The sequence below is a fragment of the Siphateles boraxobius genome, unplaced genomic scaffold (genome assembly GCF_051911475.1).
Source record: "Siphateles boraxobius isolate OS27281-9 unplaced genomic scaffold, OSU_SipBor_1 30, whole genome shotgun sequence".
Classification (NCBI taxonomy): domain Eukaryota; kingdom Metazoa; phylum Chordata; class Actinopteri; order Cypriniformes; family Leuciscidae; genus Siphateles; species Siphateles boraxobius.
Window position 1 is genome coordinate 11,864,306 of NW_027508920.1, and position 21,656 is coordinate 11,885,961.

General features: G+C 39.4%; 1 protein-coding gene across 2 annotated transcripts in view; it reads right to left on the reverse strand.

Moving 5' to 3' along the window:
• mapk6 (mitogen-activated protein kinase 6) overlaps positions 1–15,017 on the reverse strand; it is a 29,624-nt gene extending 14,607 nt beyond the window's left edge. Inside the window, exons 1-2 of one of the 2 annotated variants that reach the window (XM_077248168.1) lie at positions 14,847–15,017; positions 1,024–2,198 (exon numbers count right to left, since the gene is read on the reverse strand). In XM_077248168.1, the coding sequence (XP_077104283.1) occupies positions 1,024–1,578 (555 nt within the window). In that variant the 5' untranslated portion in view covers positions 1,579–2,198; positions 14,847–15,017. Of the gene's footprint in view, positions 1–1,023; positions 2,199–3,655; positions 3,794–14,846 lie in introns of those variants that run through there. The other variant, XM_077248167.1, reaches the window with a different exon arrangement.
• Between the last annotated feature and the right edge of the window lie 6,639 nt (positions 15,018–21,656).

A 21,656-nucleotide genomic window follows, 5' to 3' on the forward strand; every position in this document is an offset into this window, starting at 1 on the left:
CCCGCACCGCACTCTATTGCGTTGGGAGTGCACGCCTATAGATCAAGAGCCCGGCCCGAGGATAATGACGGGAAATATCGGCCCGGGTCGGGGCAAAGTTCGGGCTCGGACATAGAATCTAAGTTAGAGGATTCACAGCCTTTCAACACGTGTGTTTTTTTTCCGCGCCGTGATGAGTCGTTCATGAACTCTGTCATGCGACAAATGAACAAAAGACTCGGAAGGTCAATTAATTATTAATTTTTAATAATAATTAAATATTATTTTTGACTGCATAATGATTTCTTAATTCAGAATATGATCAAGATTGCGTAGGTGGATGTGTTCGGGAAATTTGCCTGTTAAAAGTATAACATTTAAAGCTGGAATGACTAGAAAAAAGATTAGTTAATTTTGATGAACGAGATTGAACAATAGAGTCAGTAAAATGATCCGAACTTTCCATCACGGGCGCGACATGGGGGCGTGGCAGAATCGACGATTCCATTTTTTATTTCGATTTTTGAGATTGTGAATTAATTTCGATCGATTTAAAATCGAGATCGTGATACCCTCAGAGCCCATAGAGGAGAAACGAATACAAATTTGAGACACGTGTATGCTTGGATCCAGCCACAACCTCTAACATTAGTGAAATTACCCCTACATAACTACATTCTGGATGTGGAGAAATACTGGACATTCAAGTCTGATTCCCATAAACGAACAGCTGTATCATTCTTTCATAATATTTCGGTAGTGTTCCTGCCTGTTCCTTTCAATACACACAAGACACAAACAACCAGATATGTGGAAACTGCAGTGGAAGTTAACGTATTGGAAAGGGTGTCAGAGAAACAGGAAGTTGGTGTCATTTCAAGGACTGTCGCACTACTATTTACTTTCTGTGAAACAACGAATCAGTGAATGGAATTAAAGCTCATTCATAGCTAAGGCATACAAGACGCCATCTGGATGGTTTTCAAAGAGATGGAACAGACTTCAAATACTCAGATAAATATGAGAGGGAAATTTTTTAAATACCTTATGGGAATAGTGTGGGTCCATGATACGGGCAAGACCAAAGTCCCCAATTTTCAGAACCAAGTCCTCTGTGTTGACGAAGAGGTTGGCGGGCTTCAGGTCACGGTGAAGCACGTTTGCTGAGTGGATGTATTTGAGTCCTCGCAGCAGTTGGTACATGAACAGCCGTGCATGGTCCTCGGACAACAAGCCCTGTTCCAGTACTTTACAGAGGTCGGTTTCCATGTACTCCTGTACGATATACACGGAGTTTACTTCTGTCAGAGAGCTCACGTCCTCCGCAAGTCTCCTGCCACTGGGCCCCAGGGTTTCGAACACCTTTACGATGTTATCGTGATCGAGTCTGCGGATGATCTTGATTTCACGTAGTGCATGTTTGACGCTCTGAGGGTCAGTCAAGACTATCTTTTTCACAGCGACCCTCTTGTCACAATCGGTGTCGACAGCGGAAAAGACCAGTCCATTTCCCCCGTAGCCCAGCGGCTTCAGGTCCATGTAGCGAGGGCCCAGGTCGAAGCCGTGAATGTTCATAAGGCTCTCAAATTTCTCTGCCATTTTGCGGTCTAGAATAGCAGCTCTTTGAAGATGTTATAGCTGGAAAGATTTCTGATTTATCTGATATGCACCGATCTTGAGTTGCAACTACTAGAGCTAGATGAGAAAGACAAACCTAAAAACATGAGATGAGTACTCAAGCATCCAAAGACTGGAGCGCTTTCCCCGACTGACTGTAAAATCGTATTTTGGGAGATGCTGGGAACTGATTTGGATATGTTGCCAAGATATGTTGTCATCATACACAACACTTTTTAGCAGCTTTTTACATAGTTTGTGGGAGATTTTTCTTTATTTCAATGTTTAATAGGGTAGAATGGAATGAATTTGGAGGCCAATTAAATATCTTTGAAAGCAACCGAAATAATTAAAGTCACTAACTATAAAACCATTGTCACAGTGCAGAAATTTTCAGTGTATGACTGGCCCTGAGTAGCAGCATTATTTGCGGTCCAAGTAAATGGTGTTAAATCTAATTTTTCTTTTCCTGTTTTAAGCACCTGATGTGTGGAAACCAAAAGGGTTGTGATGTCAGTGAGACAATTCCTTCTCAATGATCAGGCGGCTCCAGCTCACCGCAGTCGCAATCAAAACTATCCTCCATTTTACACTGGGATACCCTGCAAAACAGAGAAGAAAAAATTAGCAGCAATTCAACATATTTCAGAAGACCAAAAGTCAAAGTTGTTTACAATTACAATCCTTATGAGCACTTTGTAAATATGATTTCCCTTTTCTATGGAGGAGACATTAATTAATCTGATCAGTGTTCTGAGATCATACAAAGGAAGAGAATGTAACAATCTTGTCTGAAAATATATATTTAAAACGTCAAGACCACGAGTATACAAAATAGAGCACTGCTTATTCAGTTCTGAACTTTCTGAATGAATTTCCTCCGGTAAAATGTCAGGCCTCTTTTGGCAATGTTTCCTGTTTGTGTGATTGTTCATGAACCCCATCTCTGACGTGTACACTATCTGATGTCATGGGTTCCTATTTCTCCTCCCCAGACTGCAGTAACCACAGTGATCGTAACACACGTGTAATGGATTAACGCGGGCCCGGCCTGTGTCTGAAGACACAAAGGTTGGGGGTGATTCAGCCACGTTGCAGTTGTGTGTGAGGGAAATTATGGCCGACCGGCTTCCAACCATTTTGTTAACTGAATAAGGGAGCCAACAGACACTGAATCAGTCCTGTACTAACATTATACCAACACCTACAAGTCATATTTAAACAATGACAAAGTGAAAGTGTGTTTTAAATTATAATCATAATCCCACTAAACATGTTTCTGTTATGGACCCACCACATAAACTCCCTTAAAGACATTCTTTGACCGTGTTTACTGACACATTTAACAGTCAAAAAGTAAATGTTATGATTTTCCAGGAATACCTACATAGATTAATTAACAATTCAATATTAAAGTGGATATGGTTGAGATGTGAGGGTTATAGAAACAAAATACAATAACGAGGAAACTACTAAGTTACTGTGTTGTACCGAAGTGGTTAGTTTTTATTGCGGTTCAGTAAAGTTTAGTCAATCAGGATGTGTTTTTATTGGTCATTATCGGTCCTCCATTTTACTGCCAGGCTACATGCTAAAGCTAAAACTCAACACCGGCTTAGAGTCGAAACACTGTTTCAATTCAAAAACAGAATCAATAACCTAATAAAAACAAGAAGACTCCTATTTATAAAAACAGTATTAAACTGACGTTATAATAAAACGAACAATAAATAGCGACAGCATTCACGTAAACAGCAATTCACCTTAAAAACAACATTTAAAAAGATTAATAAACCATCTAATCGTAAAATATAAACGTTAATATCGCATATTAATGGCTCATGTAGAAGTAAACGGTGTATACTAATTGATGTGAGCGTAAAATCTTGATGTTTTAAGGCGCTTCAACGTGTTACCTGAACAAAGAAGGTTATTGTGCCGCGGATAACCATCGCACCGCCTTTAGCCGTTTAAATAAACCCTTTAACATATTAAAGTAGCCATATTTACACCCCAGACACGCTCAAACATAAAACAAAGACATAATCTAAGTACTCACTCTTCTCACGGGTGTCATGTATATTTTATCCCTAACCGTTCTTGGTCAGGTTTGTGTGCGCTACCAGCGCGTTCTCCTCGCAGACTGCTGTGTGAAGCGCTTGTGTTGAAGCACTGTGAATAAGCGCTGCTACACATGCGCACTGTGCGCTTCTATTTCTATCCGTATGGCGTGTTGCTGCTCTATGAAGCGTTACTACGCATGGGCATTGAATGCTCTTTGCCCTTATCCTGCTTATTTTATTGCTATGGGAACCGCGGCGTTTTCATTGAAACTCACTGCAATAACCACCACATAAAGAGCTTAAAATTGCCAAACATGAAATTCTGGTACAAACAATTAAATTGATCACTTAATATTGACACAGCTCATAAAAATACTTCTGTTTTAAACATTTCTCAAAATTCATTGTCACGAATTCAATATTTTTCAGCATTTCTTGATAATATGCTTGGTTTATATTTTTGTACCACAATACTGCTTTTTATAATATTGGAAAACATTTTTAAAAAATCAACAACAAAAATATCATCGTCATATAATTTAAGTTTACACTGTAAATTAACCTCAAGAGAACCAAGTTAAGCTCTAATGCAGGTCCTGCTGCAGGGTGTCAATCTTACTTCCCTGCTAAAAACAAACAAACAATAGAAACAATCACAGAAGTGCTAATGGTTTCAACAAAACTACAAATACCATTACAAACCACATTTAACCATTAAAACCATTACCAAATGGTTTCCAGTATAGCATGTGGATGCCAAGTGCACATTTCCCAACAGAACTGGGCTATTGTAAACTGTTGCCACTGGTTAATTTTTTCCCACGGTAGCCTATAAAGATTTGACATAAACTGTAATTGTATGAAAATGTTTTAGATTCTACCAATGATAAAACTGCTATAATCTTTGTGAGAGAGGGGCCTTTTGAGGCCTTTTATGAAAACAGACTATTTATGAATAGCCCTGCTAGTGATTTTCAAGTAAAAATTGTGTAAATTGTATGTATATGTATTTAGTTATAGGTGTGGCACACAGGCCTATGTTGAGTTTTGATATTTGAATAGGGTCATGCTGGTTTTGGGCTATTTTTGATAGGCTGGTTTTGTTACACAGACCTGGCAATTCACCCTGTCCAGTAGTGTGTTTTGGCCAATATTCCATTAGGATTTAGTGGTTTTAACATTCCACCAATAGAAGGTAACACATTACCAGTATGGACCCACAGAGACCATTTCTATTAAAACCAACACAATTTGGTTATTACACTTATTTGCTGTTTCAAGACAGTTTAATTCCAGATGCTGACTTTTACACATGAGCACATGGCTCAAGGTGATAAAGCAGGGTCGTTCTGTTCTGTCCTGAGGTCGGTTTAGTCTTTTAACGTCATGTAATCTTTAATGAATATCGCTGCTGACACTGGATCTGCCAGTAGGGGCAGACTGCGACAGATCAGATCTCAATGTTCCCATCATTCAAGATTTATTGCCATTAAGCTGCTGCCCGAATTGCTCTGGGTCTGTGGTGATGTAATTATTTTGGGATGCATCTTGAACTTTCAGGGTAACTTACTGAATTAATTTATTTAAAGTAATTAAATTAGTTAGTTATATCCTTATTTTCTTTTCACATTTTTGACAATACCATCGCATAAACAGCACTTTAAAATTGTAAACGTAATAAAAAAAATAAAAATAAAATCATTCAGATTCTTATCTGATGTAGACACTATGTTCTGTTCCAGCTGACCATCTCTACTCACTCCAGTCCGGTTCGATTAGTCGCTCCCTCCCTGTTTCGCCTCGCTTATTTCCAGAATGCACGTTTTAATATTATCCCAATGTCTTCATATGGCTATAAGAAGAGGTCTGACCGCCCGACGCATGATGGTGCAGTAACATATATGCAACGGAGTTGTCCAAAAGCCATCTGATGCCCACAAGGCTCCAGACTGAAACGATAAGGAACACAGTGTAAACACATTACATGCCGCAAAGTTGAGCTGCATGGACTCGAACAGAATAATCAGGACTGCATGTCCTGCGCCAGTGCCGGATGAATGGATGGATGCGGTGCAGCATCAGAGGATATCCGCGCGCATGTGAATCCCCATGTGCTCGCGTCTATGCCGCACTACGACTGCGCAACACTAACACCATAGCACAGTGTGTATGCCCTACTCATCATAGGCAATATCACACAATGTATCATTAGGCTATACTACTCCTAAGTGACGGTAGAAAAACATTATTTTAGATTAGACTCTCATTATACATACAAAATATACGTAAAATATTATTTTAATGCTTATTTATTTAAGAATGGCTGCTGTAGGCCTAAAATACAAAATAGTTCAATAAAAAAAAAAACTGAAAATGGTTATTTAATTACCCTGATGTTGCTTGCATGTATGCTGAGCATTAAAGGGAGTTAGGCCTTTATTTTAGTCAAATGTGCATGCTGCTCCTTTCCACACAATAAATGTAGATATGGATTTTATCAACCAGCAAAAAAGACAAAAGTAGCACAAGAAACCTTTGAGGTATATACATATTCTTCCGAAACTGCAGCTTTGTGGGGATAAGATTAAAATTTAAGTCATTTATTCACTGAAAATTTTCATTTTTTTGGAGCTTGAGAGCAGACACTACTTTCATTGAATGGAAAAGAGCAGCTTGGATATCCTGCAAGATGACAATTTTAATTGGGTGTACTATCCCTCAGTGCCAAATGGTCCAAGAGATATTAACAAAGATATGTCCCAAAAAATAACATATTATGCCCTCTATGTTTGGTTCAATATTTAGAAATCTATTGTTGGTCTGTCTGTACCACACATTCTACCCCCATTACAGTTTGATTTTATTATAGGTTTAAATAATCAAACTAATTGGAATCACATGGTTGGTCAGTTGATTGTAAGGCCTATATATATATATATCACTACATCAAATGTGTCCACTATTTGCCTGAAAATGACCCAGCAGGGTCGAAACGTTGCCTTTATATTAAATATGGGAGTTTAAAGCAATGTTGCGGACATTCAATTTTTTTCATGTTTAAATATGTACCACATTATAGGCCTCCAAGATTGTGGCTTAAGTCTAATATAAGGAATTTGCTTGAGGAATTATTAAGAGGTTACCCTGTGGCAATGTTGTGTAACTATGAGACGTATAGTGTTACCTCTTATTAAAATTTTATGATGGAAGAGTTTCACACAGCCCAGTTTCACACCAAATGTCTTGTATGTCAGCCATTCAAGAAGCTCAAATCAACCCACTCAACACTTCCATGACCTGTGCAACCCTTTGCGATAGTAGAGGGATGTATTTTAATAAAAATAAACAAAAGCTAGTGGTGTGACTTTGTGGACTTTGTGTCTGCAGCATGTGGAAGGAGAACGGTAGGTGTTGGGTAACAGCTGAGGTGTGTAATTCACTCACACACATCAAACATTGAGGTTTATGACCCTCTATGTTACCAGACCCTCTTAAACAAACATATACTCATAACCCACTTTCATAACCAAACATTTAAAATGTATAAAGTGACAGATTTTCACAGAAATCACAAATGAGGTTTTCCTTTTTCACCTTTGGATACTACCAGACACAAAATGTGATCTTATCCTTATATTAAGCTTCTATTTAATAGTTAACAAGCCCCCCTATTACTTTTGGTTATACCAAGGATGGGTTAAAAAAAATAAAAAATAAACTAAACCCAAAGTATCATTTGTGACATGGACATCAATAATATTACTCAAATCCTGTTAATTAATTTTGTGAGTGGTTTGACTAATTATATTTTTTTCTGAACTTGCACTGAAAAATCCAACCATGTTAAGGACTCTTTGCCTAGCAACACCCTAGTGACCACACACACACACACACACACACACACACACACACACACACACACACACACACACACACACACACACACACACACACACACACACACACACACACACACACATATAACTATAGCTTAACAGAAAATCATAATATTAATATTTATAATACCTTAATTGCTTCATACCTTATGGTCACATTTAACAGATTAGAGCTGGGTTATATAGTTTAAATTAAGCGACAATACAAGCAATTAAGCAGATTATATGCTAAATAGTATATATCACCCTGCACAGGTATACTGTATTGGACATACTTATACATCCAACTTTAAAGAGCTGGGCGATAATATTTACATTTTGCGACAAAATAACAAAAACAGGCAGGTGAGATTTGCTATCTAGTTTATATCGCTTTATACAGTGGAGTCTGTCAGGAGTTAGTAAGCAGCAATAAAGCACACGAGACGGGAGTAGCGAACTTCATCCATCTTGTTTTACTCTTTCACTTCCATTCTCACACATTACATCATACACAACAGTTCAGACTTCCTTTTTAAAATAGTAGTCCACAATATCATTTACTTATGAACACATTTTTTTAAAAATTTAATTATGCACCAACATAGCCAACACACTCATACATCAGATTTAAGTGATCTAAGTAATCATTATGCTTCCATACATCATGTTTAGGTCGTATGAGTGCATGTGTGGTGAGCAGTGTTTTCAGGCGGAGTTGTTGGTGTGCATGGAAATGCAGTGAGATGGGAAACATTCCAGGTCTTTCCATTACTAAGAAACTTTCTGTGTTGCTTAGGAACATGCAAGGGGGTCCGTACCCTCACTTTATCCCCCTTCTGAAAACAAGAAGTGAAAGCACCTTGCTTAGCATCAATGTACTATTTCATTTGGTGTTGCAGCTTAATAAACATTCAGCGAACAGTCATGCCAGTTGACGGGTGCACAGGAGCAGATGGCAAAATAGACGGCCTTGTGCGCATTTGCCTACCATTGAAGAGCTGAAAGGGTGAAGTACCAGTTGAAGAATGTGGAGTGGCACAATACAATAAGTCAGTTACCACAGGTTTCCATGGCTGATGTTGCTGGATGGCCTGGATGGTTGCATTTGGACGGTGTGTTTAAGCACACAGTTGAACCTCTCTACAGCACTATTTGCTGCCAGGGAGTAGAGAGAGGAATGACGGTGAAGAATATTCCTTCCTTCCAGAAAAGCAGCGAAAGCAGCAGATGTAAACTCAAAACTGTTATCACTAACAATACTCAATGGATTTCCATGGTGGCTGAAAACTGATGACAGAAACAAAACCACAGAATCCCAACAGTGTGAGTAAAGGAGACCTCAGTCCCTTTGCTGTAATAGTCAGTTAAGGTTATAGCAAACCTGCAGTCGGAGAAATACCAACTATATCTACAGCCACTTTCTGCCATGGTTCATCTGTCAGCGGCACCCACTGGAGTGGAGCAGGATGTGACTTGACAGTTTTGTCAGTGAGCTGACACTCGTAGCAAGAACGTAAAGCACCATGAACCTGAGCATCCATTCCTGGCCAACAATAGAGATCAGAAAGGCGTTATTTAGTCCTCACCTCTTTCTGATGTTCTTCGTGCTCCATGGAGACCAGCACAGATCGAAGAGCAGCAGGTACAATAAGCTGTGAGCATCGGAAGATGAAGCTGTCCTTAATAGACAGTTCCAAGCACAGTTTATAGTACCGCAAAAAACTCAGCGTCCAGCTCCTTGAGTGTAGGAGGCCAACCAATGTAAATCTCTGTACGGAGTTTAATTAAAGGACAAGAAGCACATGCAGCATCAACATCAGCAGCAGAAAGAGAATTAAAGGCAGTAGAAAGAAAAGCAACAAACTCATCAACAGGAGCTGATTTTAGACTGGTTATTGTCCAGCTAAAGTTAGTTTTGATCGATTCACTTCCGTTGCAAAGATCAATAGTTATTTAACTTAGGGGTCGCTTACACGACACCGTTCTAACAGAAAACCCTTAACGCGCTCCGGCCCACTCATTCGCAGAATTATTTATCGCTTCCGAGTAGCCATGTGAACCGGAACTATTTTGACAACGTTTTATCAGTGCAGAGATAAAGGGAAGGAGAAGGGGGCCTTCACAGGGGAGAGACTAGTTGACACTTCAGGACTGCATTGTTGTTGTGTCCAGGCGCAGGTCCATCATCAGATCTGGATACGGCCTGGATCCGGCGGACTAAGATAAACCTCGGGATGAACAGAGAGGCTAATGTAAGCGTAGATGCCATTCTTCTTGTGATGTAACGAGTACATTAGGATTTATGGGGAGTTTTCCCGGTTCCGGCTGTCCTAATCTATGCAGCCTAACATTGAATTATAGAAGTTTATAATGTGTTATGTGTATGCTAGGTCAGAGAGATGTGTTTTTATTCTAGATCTGAACTGACAGAGTGTGTCTTCTTCCCGGACAATGTTAGGAAGTCTGTTCCAGAGTTTTGGTGCTAAATAGCCAAAGGATCTACCGCCAGCAGTCGATTTTGATATTCTAGGTATTATCAACTGGCCGGGAGATTTCAATAGACGTCTAGGAGTATAATGAGTTACGAGCTCGCTCAAGTACTGGGGAGCTAAACCATTTAGTGCTTTGTAAGTAATCAGCAATATTTTAAGATTTATACAATATTTAATAGGAAGCCTAAATTTTAATAGGATTTAAAAGTGTTGAAAGAACCAGGCTAATATGGTCATACTTCCTGGTTCTAGTAAGAACTCTAGCTGCTGCGTTTTGGACCAGCTGTAGTCTATTTATTAAGCGTGCCACCCATAAGAGCATTACAATAATCTAGCCTTGATGTCATGAACGCATTAACTAATTGTTCCCCATTTGTCATTGAGAGCATATGACGTAATTCCATCTTCGTATATTTTGAAGATGGAAGAATACGGTTTTACAGATACTAGAAACGTGACTTTCAAATGAAAGATTGGTATCAAAGAGCACACCCAGGTTCCTAACCGACGACGGAGGTTTGACAGAGCAGCCATCAAGTGTTAGACAGTATTCTAGGTTATTACGTGAGGAAGTTTTTTGTCCAATAATTAGAATCTCTGTATTTTCAGAGTTAAGTAGTAAGAAAATTACTATTCATCCAGTTTTTTAACTTTGTAAATTTGTAAGTTTCATCAGGGCGTGAAGAAATATAGAGCTGAGTATCATCAGCACAACAGTGAAAACTAATGCGATGCTTCCTAATGATATCTCCCAAGGGTAGCATGTACAGAGTGAACAGCAATGGTCCTTGTACTGAGCCTTGTGTTACTCAATACAGAACTTGTGATCGATAAGAAATCTCTTGATTTACTGCTACAAACTGATAACGGTCAGATAAGTATGATTTAAACAATGCTAATGCATTTCCACTAATGCCAACATAATTTTCGAGGCTATTTAAAAGAATGTTGTGGTCAATATCAAATGCAGCACTAAGATCGAGTAACACTAATAGAGAGATACAACCACAATCGGATAAGAGCAAATAATTTGTGACTCTAATGAGGGCTGTCTCAGTACTATGGTACGGTCTAAATCCTGACTGGAAATCCTCACAGTTACCATTTCTTTCTAAAAAGGAACATAGTTGTGAGGATACTGCCTTTTCTAGTAACTTTGAGAGTCAAAAGTTTTTGTCGCAATATCGAGTTCTTCTAAGCTATCTGGGATGCTGATAAGATGAAACTGATCAGGCATGTTATTAATAAATAATCTTTAGTAGCAGAAGTGATAGGTCGAACATATTTGTAACACGAAGTCGGCTTTGAAGCCTTGGCTAAATGAAGTATACACAAGACTAGACAATGATCTGAGATGTCATCACTCTGCTGCAGAATTTCAATGGCATCAACATTAATTCCATGTGATAATATTAGATCTTAGAATTAGAATAACTATTAGAATATTAGAGTATGATTACGACAATGAGTAGGTCCTGACACGTGTTGTCAAACTCCAATAGAGTTCAGAATGTTCCCTCTGTGCTGACAGAGAAGGGTATGCTATACATGTGACACGAAGTGCAAGTGACAATAACAGAAGAAGACGTTACTCACCGTGTTTGTTGACTGATCCTACTTACCACAGTTGTTTGTAGACTCGTAAAATCACAGCAAATCACATGATACATCAGGAAGAAGACCTTCCACTGAAACAGTATGACCAAAGGACAGCAGGCTGGTTTGCAAGAAATTACACTTCTAGTGCTTCTAGTCGTTGTATGACCGCTTGAAGTGCTTTGTCATTCATAGACATGTCATATTCATAGAGATAAAGTCGTCCAGGTAATTTTCAACCCCTGACAAGCCAGTTAGGATAATGGTCATCATCTTCTGAAATGCAACGGGTGCTGAAGCCAATCCATAAGGAACACATCAAAAACAGAATGGTCCGTTGTGAGTAATAAAGGCTGTGAGGTCACGACTGTCCTCATGCAGCGTTACTTGGTTGTAAGTATTAGTCAGGTCGACGGTAGAGAAAACAGTAGAAACTTTTGTGCAGAGAGTATAGTTCATCCATGTGTGGCAATGGAAAAGAGTTCATATTAATGGCTATCTGAGTTCAACGCACATCCTAATTTTATCTGATTTTTTATGACGATAATTGTTGACACCCATGCAAAGGGGTCGATACGTTCTATCACTCCAACTGCAACAATTTAATTCCTCTGACACAGCACTTCGAACAAAGAGTGGCAGATGTTTGCACACAGGTGTAACAGTTTCATCCAGCTTTACGCAGTTTTTAGCACATCCAAACTCAGTTGACTCAGCAACACTGCACTGAAAGACTGGCGCAGGAGAACCAAGAACAAGAAGGGCATTAGGAGGCCAGACTTGATTGTTTTCAATCCTCACATGCAGTACAGACATTAGTTCCCCCCCCATGAAAAACAAAGCAGGAAATGAGTGGTCATGTAGGGAATCGTTCAATGACAAACATCCAACCACCGGAATTTGGACTTTTATATACAGTATGTCACAAGCCTGGCTTTGGGTTGCGATAGCACATTGTTACTGAAATGGTATGCATAAGTACTGTGATGCAGGATAGATATGAAAGACCCAGAGTCAACCACTAAATCCACCACACAAGTCTGTGAGTCAGAAGTAGATATAGTCACTGTGCTTGTAATGTGGGGAGTATGAGCAGAATATTGTGTAAAGTACAGTAACTTCTGGTAATTCAATTTCACTGACCTTGCGCTTGTTTGGTTGCACTGATCAGCAGAGTTTAGCATATCCAATGTTTTTACACTTCCTGCATGTTGGAGTTGCAGTCGAGCAGTTCACAGTGTTAGCTAAGTGCGCCTCTGGTCCACAGAGAAAGCATGACTTCCTTTTCACCACCTGAGCAGAATTAAGAGGTACATGTGACGGTTTTTCCCGTTGTTCTGCATTTCACTGTGTGCTGCACTGCTTGTATGGGGGCGCTGACTTGGCGGGAATTTGAAATGGACTTAGCCTGTTCGGCAGCAGATTCAATCTAACAGCGCAGTCCAGCGTCTAGTAAAAGTCTCTCACATATTTGTGGGCTAAACACATTCTCTACTTACTGATTGTGAATCATTTCGTCAGTACTGGCACCAAACTCACATGAAACAACAAGCTCTCGCAATGCAACAACATTCTGTAAAACTGTCTCGGGAGGCTCCTCACAGCGTTTAGGGAAGACGTGGCGTTCAGCTATTGTGTTAGCTTTTGGCACGAAGAAGGCACGAAGAAGGCTTTAAATGCATCCTCTCCATCCTTATACGTTGTACCTGTGTTAGGCAATGAGAAGAAATTCCGTTGTCCCTCTGTGCCAAGGCAGTGAAACAGTACAGCTCTCCATCTTTCATCCGGCCAAGCATCCCCTGTGGCATCAATAACTTGTAGATAATTTTCAGAAATCCACAGCCATGAGTTAAATGGAATTGCTGGCTCACTGGGGCAAAGCTGGAAAAACTCGGGAAAGGCACGTTAGGAACAGCCATCTTCGTGACCAATACTTCCGAGAAAAAAATGCCTAATACTTGTCGCCAATTTGTGGTGTCTCTCAGAAGTTAGTAAGCAGCAAAAAAAGTACACAAGACAGGAGTAACGAACTTCATCCATCTTGTTTTACTCTTTCACTTCCGTTCTTACACATTAGGTCATACATAACAGTTCAGACTTCCTTTTTTAAAACAGTAGTCTACAATATAATTTATTTATGAACACAACATATACTGTATGTGTGTGGATACAGTTGGACATTATATACATCCAACTTTATATAAAGAGCTGGGCAAAATACATTGTGTGATGATATAAACAATCACACAGCTGAGATTATCAATTCACAAACTGAACACAAAATGTTTTAAACATTTACACACCATTTAACATGCTTTTTTATGCAAAACAACTTGCAGTACAGTAGTTCCCTTGGGGGCAATCCGGAGCCACTGATCAAGGGCACAATGGCCCTCTATAGTTCCTGGGTCACCGCTACTTGGCATCAACCTGCAACCATTGTTTAAGCGAGCCAGATCATTAACCAGTAGGCTACCACTACAACACTGACACCATCACAGTTAATTACATAACTTTCGGGTGACAGCTCCATCCTGGAGAGATAAGATCTTAGTTTTCACAGACATCACTAAAAAACTACTGATCAAAACAATAAAGCCATAGAGAAATGTTCCATGATCTATAGTTTACATAATCCAGTGAGCCATTTATTACGGTCTACTGAGTCTCCTACACCCTCTCACGACTCTCCTTGCCGAACGCCTGCACCACACAGCTCTGTTTACTGTTTGTGTTCACATGCTGTGTAGAGTTTTATTGGAGAAACAGCCCTCTTCAATTCAAATAGTTGATTTTTGTGCCCTATAATTACATTACAATGTACTCAGGGCCAACTCTATCTAGGCTACTTAATGATGTTCAGATGAAGCTGTGCTGTAAATTGTAACAGTGCAGGTTTAGGGGTCACTGATGCACTTCTGATAATGAGAGTTTTGAAGCTTTGCTATGCACAACTGAACCATGCCAGGACCTTCCCGTCATTCTTAAATTCTGAGGCTGTCCGTGTGCACTCTGTTTTCTGGGCCCTTTTCCCAACCTGTCATGATAAATCGGTCTCGAAAATTCAGTTTCTGTATTACATGGCCCCAAAGAGAGAAGGACGCCAGGAGAAAGGTCTCTGAAAGTTAGTCAGTTGTCTTATAAGTGTCATTGTATTAGTAATGAATAATCATAAATTAAGCAATATAGTTCAGCAAGTGAAGTCAGAACAGGTAACTTACCATGGCTGAATTCATCCAACAACAGTTGGGAGCACATTTTAAAGTCAGTAATCCATGTGAAAGTATCCAAAAAGACAGTATCCAGCAGACAGAGATTAAGAGCAGGGTCGACGGAGTAAGCCAGAGGGTGTCCCGAGTGGTTGTGTTGTGGATGAACACTCATCTGTTTCTGAACTCCGACTCCATAGTGGGCTGTTATAGGCTAAGAGAGAAAGGGGCGGGGCTTCTTCTGTGTATGGTTCTGTTATTCAGCTCCAACTCTAGTCCTTTACAGGTCATTCTACATGCACTCTTTTAAACTATCTGTCTTGATCCTTCAATCCCTCCTTATTTCTACCACTTTCTACCCATTTATCTTTCTGTCATTTCAACTACTGTATGTTCAGTGCACATAAGCAAACTAGGAGCATTGTATTTTCCTATATATCAGCAGTTTGATGGCTGTTTGAGTTAGAGGTCAAATAAAATGAGGAATTATATGTCTGTGTGTAGTTTTAGAAACACAACAGTTCACTGTTACTGTTCTAAAGTAGCAAGATTCCAACTAATGATTCATTTAACAGACACACCTTTTATCTTTCATATTGCATGACTTATGTATGTAGTGCACACAATAAATTAGTCTAATACAGTGCTTGTAGACAACATTTGAACAAAAATGAAATAAAAAATGACCCTATTTACTTTCTTAATACATGCCCATAGCCTTATTGTAATTGATTAATTATTCCAATAGGAAATAAAACAGGTTGCTCTGTTATCTTTCCTTATTGGCTGAAGTTATAGTGCTCTTATCCATGTTGACTTTAAGTATTCACATACAGATGCATGTGATACACTATACAGTAGAGACCCCAAGAATCCTATTAATTCTGTTAATAACATTTAGAAATATACAAATATAATTAGGCTGTTAAAAAAGTAAGTGGGGCAAAAAACACATTATTTACTTTAGCTAAAGTAATATGTTTTTAGTAATGTCTAATTTAATACTTGTTCAAAACAAAACAATTTTGTACTATTTTTTGTTTCTTTTGATAAATAAATTAGTTCATTTTTGTTCAACAAATATACTGTCATTAAAATATGTTAATTTTTAAAAATACAGAAACAAAATTATTTAAAAAGTGAAGATTATGAAGGCACTGAATGAGAACCCACTATTATTTAATATAGCTTTACAGTAATAACAATAAATATGATTTAAAAAAAATATATATATATTATGGACACCCAACTTAATATAGGATATTTACCATCTGAATCAAACCATGTCATGTCAACAAATAGAGAAGTCAGACAGTTGTTTATTATTATCATGTTAATTATTGTGCCTTTCGCCAGCAACAGCAGAGGCACCTTTTACCCCAATTACCATACTTTTACATGTTCTTCCATTATTGATAAACTGTAGCTTTTATTGCCTTGAACAAAACTTTAAATAATTAAGTAGACCTTTGTTTCAAAATATATTCAATAATTGTAGAGATTCTCATTTGCTAATCTACAACATAAAGAAACAACATTGAATATATAGCAGAATCAACTTTTTGGATCAGCCAAATTTCCAAATGCTTCTTGAAAAAGGGATGTTTTTGTAGCATCTAGTTTAGAGGAAATTAAAATCAAAGGCACCTTTTACCCCGAACCATATCATATTAACACACTGGTAATTCATGTGACAACCATTCAGTACCATAAAAAAATTGGATACCATCAGTGTACAATGGTACCCTCACAATACGTTTTTGTAGGTTCCAACTCCGAGACTGGTGCTGTTATTTTGTTGATCACAAGGGGCTGTATGTCCTCAGAGGGGGCTCAACGTCTGCCACGTCTGGATGTTTACAGGAGAGAAATACTTGGGTGTGATAAAGTTACAGGTTATATGTGAGGGTTTGTGTGTCATGTTGCAGAAATCTATCTCTTTTCCTCTCTCTATCCCTCGCTAATCATCTGTCTATTTTTCTCTCCATTCTTGTCATGCCATGAACTCTGCATGCATGTGTTAACTTTTGTATGTCCATGAGGTCAACATTTCCACTAACAGATGCTTGCATCAAGGGTGTGATGTTATCAAAATAAAAGGCTCTAAATAGTTGGCAGTGGGCCTGTGACATGTGTCTGTTAGTCTTATTACTATTTGGATTTGTGTTTCCAGGGGCACTGAATCCAGTCACTGTCAACCTGGTTATGAGTATCGGACACCAAGTGGTTCACACACATTTTTGTGTTGGGCAAGCAACTAGTTTGCCAAGCTACAAGCTAATAATTAAAAGTGGTTCAAATAAAATTGCTCTTTTCAAACTATGCTACAATCTAATAAAAAGTAGCAACATTTAACAAGAAAACATGAAAAAAAAAACATTTAATTTGCAATTCCATTTGCTAATCTGAGTGGTTTAGAAATGAGCACAATGTTAGCTAAATACTAATGCTTATCTTTCCATATAGGCCACATAATGACAAAACTTACAAAAGTGTATCACCTTTGACAAAATACCACGAGTACAATATTCCATGAATAAAACTGTAGTAAGTTAGTAGGCCCTATTAGTAGATAAAAGTGTAAAAGTGAGGAATTATTAGCTGCTGTCATTAAAAAAACAGAAATGAATGGAACTGACATATTCTGAAGCTAATGCTAGTTTCTTGAAACACCAACTGGTGCAAGGAGCACCAGTGTTTAAACAAACTATTCAATATGATAAAGTACCAATAATCGTAGGCAATTGTAGTATGGAGTTTTTGGGGGGGGGTTTGGGCATAAACTACACATTTTAGGTGCAGGATCTTGTCATGATTCTGCCCTCTTGCCCTTGATTTTCCCTAGTCATGAGGCAGGATCATGACAGAATCATGTTTTGTGTGCAAGCACATGGCTTAGTGTTCCCGCTCCAGGAAGCGCCGCCCCAGAGCCCGCTCCAGCAAGCGCCGCCCCAGAGCCCGCTCCAGGAAGCGCCGCCCCAGAGCCCGCTCCAGCAAGCGCCGCACCAGAGCCCGCTCGTGCAAGCGCCGCCCCAGAGCCCGCTCCAGCAAGCGCCGCCCCAGAGCCCGCTCCTTCCCCATTCGTCCCTGTCGTCACTAGTCCCCGGACTGTTTCCCCTGTCGCCACTAAACCCTGTACTGTTTCGTCCAAGTCCCCTCCTCGTGTGTCCCCCTCCAAGCCTACCCGGATTCCTCGTTCCCCGCCCTCATCCTGTGGACCTAAGATCCCCAGCACACCCATCCACCGGGGACCACCCCCCATGAACTCTGTTATTCCTCCTCCTCTGCCATGTTTGTTGTTTTTATTGTTCCATCCCAACCCTGTTATTGTTTTCTCTTGTATGGCTTTGTTAGTTTTTGTCATGTATTGTTGGTTTGTGTCTTTGTCACAGTCTGTCATGTGCCGTGTTTAATGTCTCCTTGAGGAGCGTCTGGAAGCCGCTCCTTAAGGTGGGGGTTCTGTCATGATTCTGCCCTCTTGCCCTTGATTTTCCCTAGTCGTGAGGCAGGATCATGACAGAATCATGTTTTGTGTGCAAGCACATGGCTTAGTGTTCGGCCATGTGCTTGTGTTATCTTGTTACGTAACTCCGCCCCCTTGTTACCCTCGTCTTGTCATTATTGTCTAGTCAGTTTCACCTGTCCTTGTCTAGTCAGCTTCACCTGTCTTTGTCATTAGTGTTCCCCTATTTCATCCCCTTGTGTTTGCTGCCCTGTGCCGGTTCATTGTGTCACACTTTGTGAGAGTCTACCCGTGAGTAACTTGTCTTAGAAGAACGTCTTGATCTTGTATTTGCTGTTTGTTTAATAGTCTAGTTTTTGTCAAGTGTTATCTTTAGTTATTCCTCGTTTTTGTTGCCTCTGTTTTGCCCCCTCGTGGGTTTTGTTTTTCTGTTATAATAAATGTGTGTTTGCATACCGTCTGCGCTTGGGTTCATCTGCTATCCTCATAACAGGATCTATCAAGTCACTAAACAAAAGAATTACATAATTTTCCGTTTGTACAGAAATTAATTCTTGCAGGTTCAGAATGACATAAGGGTGAGTAAGCAATTTATGTAGTTGCGTTATGCATTGGCATCAGAAATAGTTTGACCTTTTGGGACCCTGATGACATCAGTGAATCATTCATTTGCAGAGGCTGCATCAGTTTGGACTGTACCGGCCTGCACCAGCCCCTCATTACAATTCAGACTGCTGTCAGTGTTCAAAACCGTGTTTAAGATAATTTAGGCATTAGGGAACACAAAGCTTTCAGCAGTGAATAAATCTTAAAATGCAAAGATGTGGAATAAGTGCACGTACATGTGTTCCTCTCCTTCTCAGACAAAAATTCATAATCACATCCCATATCCAAATATGCTGATAGCTTTGAGACCATAGGGATTTGAGTCAATGTTTCAATCTTAAAGTGTTTATCTTTCAAAGCATGCCGCTGCTGATAATGAATGACACATTACAGGTTCAGACGAACACAGACTTTGACTGATTGATAGGTCCCCAAGAATAAGACAGTACTTCCTTGAATGTAAGTGTTTTGGCATACCTTTAAAGGAGGTCAAAGGATGAGTGAAGAAAAACCAACTCTAATGTGTTTTTCTTCCCATAAACTGGAGTGGAGGTCACTGACACATTCTGTCATTTATCAATATACTCAGATCTGCATGATGTATGCAGCAGGCATGATGAATGTAACCGACAGAATATTTTTTCTTCTTTGGTGAAAGTTTTGCCATGATACATTACCGACCAATAAGATATTACTTTTGGGTCAAATGTCTGGACCCACTAGAACTACACATCTCAGAGCTTTTGAAGTTTTTTGAGTATCATGGAGCTTCCCTTCTGCAACTGACAAACAGCAGATCAGCTTAAAAAAAGGGCAAAAGCTTTCTCAAAATAGCAAGCTCCAATCTGACTGGTTGGGAGTTAAAACAAGTCCAGTGGGACATTTTGAGATACATGTCGTCTTCATAGTTTTAGCAATTGAATTTGACAACATTAGCAAGGTTTATGTTATCAAATCTTTTAAAGGAATAGAGTAGAGAAAAGAAAGCAATCCAACTTAATAGACGAACGAACCAGGCTGTATCAAAATGTAAGAAAACCTGCAGTGTTTGTTTTACTAATGCCTCTAAAAATGAATCATGGATTAACCTGGAGAAAAGACGAAGTGAAATGCCTAAGTGAAATTTGGTTGGACTAATATTTCAGAACAAAATAAAGACGAAGCCTAGATTACTGCTCATAATGATAAAGCAATATAATGACAGCTACAAAGAAAGCCGCAATAATTCAGAACAGATGTTCCATCCTAACGACTGACTGCTACATAAGCAGAATCACAGAACATAAACAGGTGCACTGGAGAGACCAGTGAGAGGACAGTTTATTCGCACATAACTTGGATTAACAAATTTTGGTTCCTTTAGAAACGTTACCTTGTGAAAGTCGAACCCAACCAAATAGAAATTGCAACATCGTAAAAAATTTTAATCCCTGTTTCGGAACAAAGCAAACGATCTACAGGTGTGAAAACGCCCTTAGTAGAAAATAAATGAGATATAATTGAGAGCACGTTTCAACTTTGTTTTCAGTGTTATGTCCGAGTTCATATGTTATTGCACCTAAACTGAAAATAAATCATTTTTATGTCAGTCAGACAGTGTTTTCCTGTCTAAATGGATGGTTATTTACCAGAATGAGCTGCAGAGTGGACAAGATCCTTTCGTGACATTCTAAATTCTGGATTTTTGAGAACAGAGGATGATTGTGTAAGGGCAGGTTTGGGTCAGGGATTAGCTGCCTGAGCCTATAATATTGATGGTGAGACTCTAGTAAGGATAGATCTGGGGTCAGAGATAGTGTCTCTTTTAGTTTGGACAGAAACTGGGGCCAGTGAATTGTAAGAACGAGTTGTTGGCTGCATACTGGGTTATGTTATGTAACACTGTTGTCTGCCTGGGGACAGACATTGCTGTCACAACATGTCCTTGCTCCGAGTGCAGTTTGGGATACAGCAGAATCTAGGTTTTCTGTGATATAACCAGATTTGCACTCACTAACCGTGCAATTTATAAACAGGAATTAGAGGTAGCCAGTCCAGCTCCTTTAGCCTTTGGACAATCCCCTTTCAGAGATTAGGAGAGCGAACCCTGCTGTAAGATTCAGCATAACCCAGCATGAATTCCATGTTGGTCCAGGGTGGTTTATGCTGGTTAGAGCTGGTATAGTCCTGGTCTAGCTGTTCTCAAACAAAACTGTACTCTGGTCCACCAGCTTAGTACATGCTGGAGATCAGCCAACTAGCAAACCAGCATTCCGTGCTGTCCCAGCATGCAAAACATACCTTATGCTGGTGTCCAGCAATGCTGCATTTTTGAGCAGGGAACGCTTGACAGGGAGGCTTTATATTCTTCTGTTCCCTTCGGACTCCTGATTTGGTTGTGGTTGTTTGTGAGTGTTTACCAGACAGCACTCTATGTGATGGTGACACACCATAAGCTAGCTTCTGCAGCTAAATCACATTCACTTACTTACAACTGCTTTATTGCTGTAACGATTTTATTTGAACTCTTTTCCCACCATTGATGCAATTTTCCGTCATTTATGAGACAACTTCCCATTGACAGAATTTTCCAGCTTTCAGTGTTTTCACTGTTATATGGTAGGGCAGTATTACGCATATTCTGAAAGAGTAGAGAATTTCCGGATCAAAACACAGGCAAAAAAGGAACAGAAACAAGCGATAAAAGCATTTGAAAAGTCTTTGGAAAAAAATCTATTTTCTCAGCTTTTTGTTCAAAATATTGCTTTTCTTCT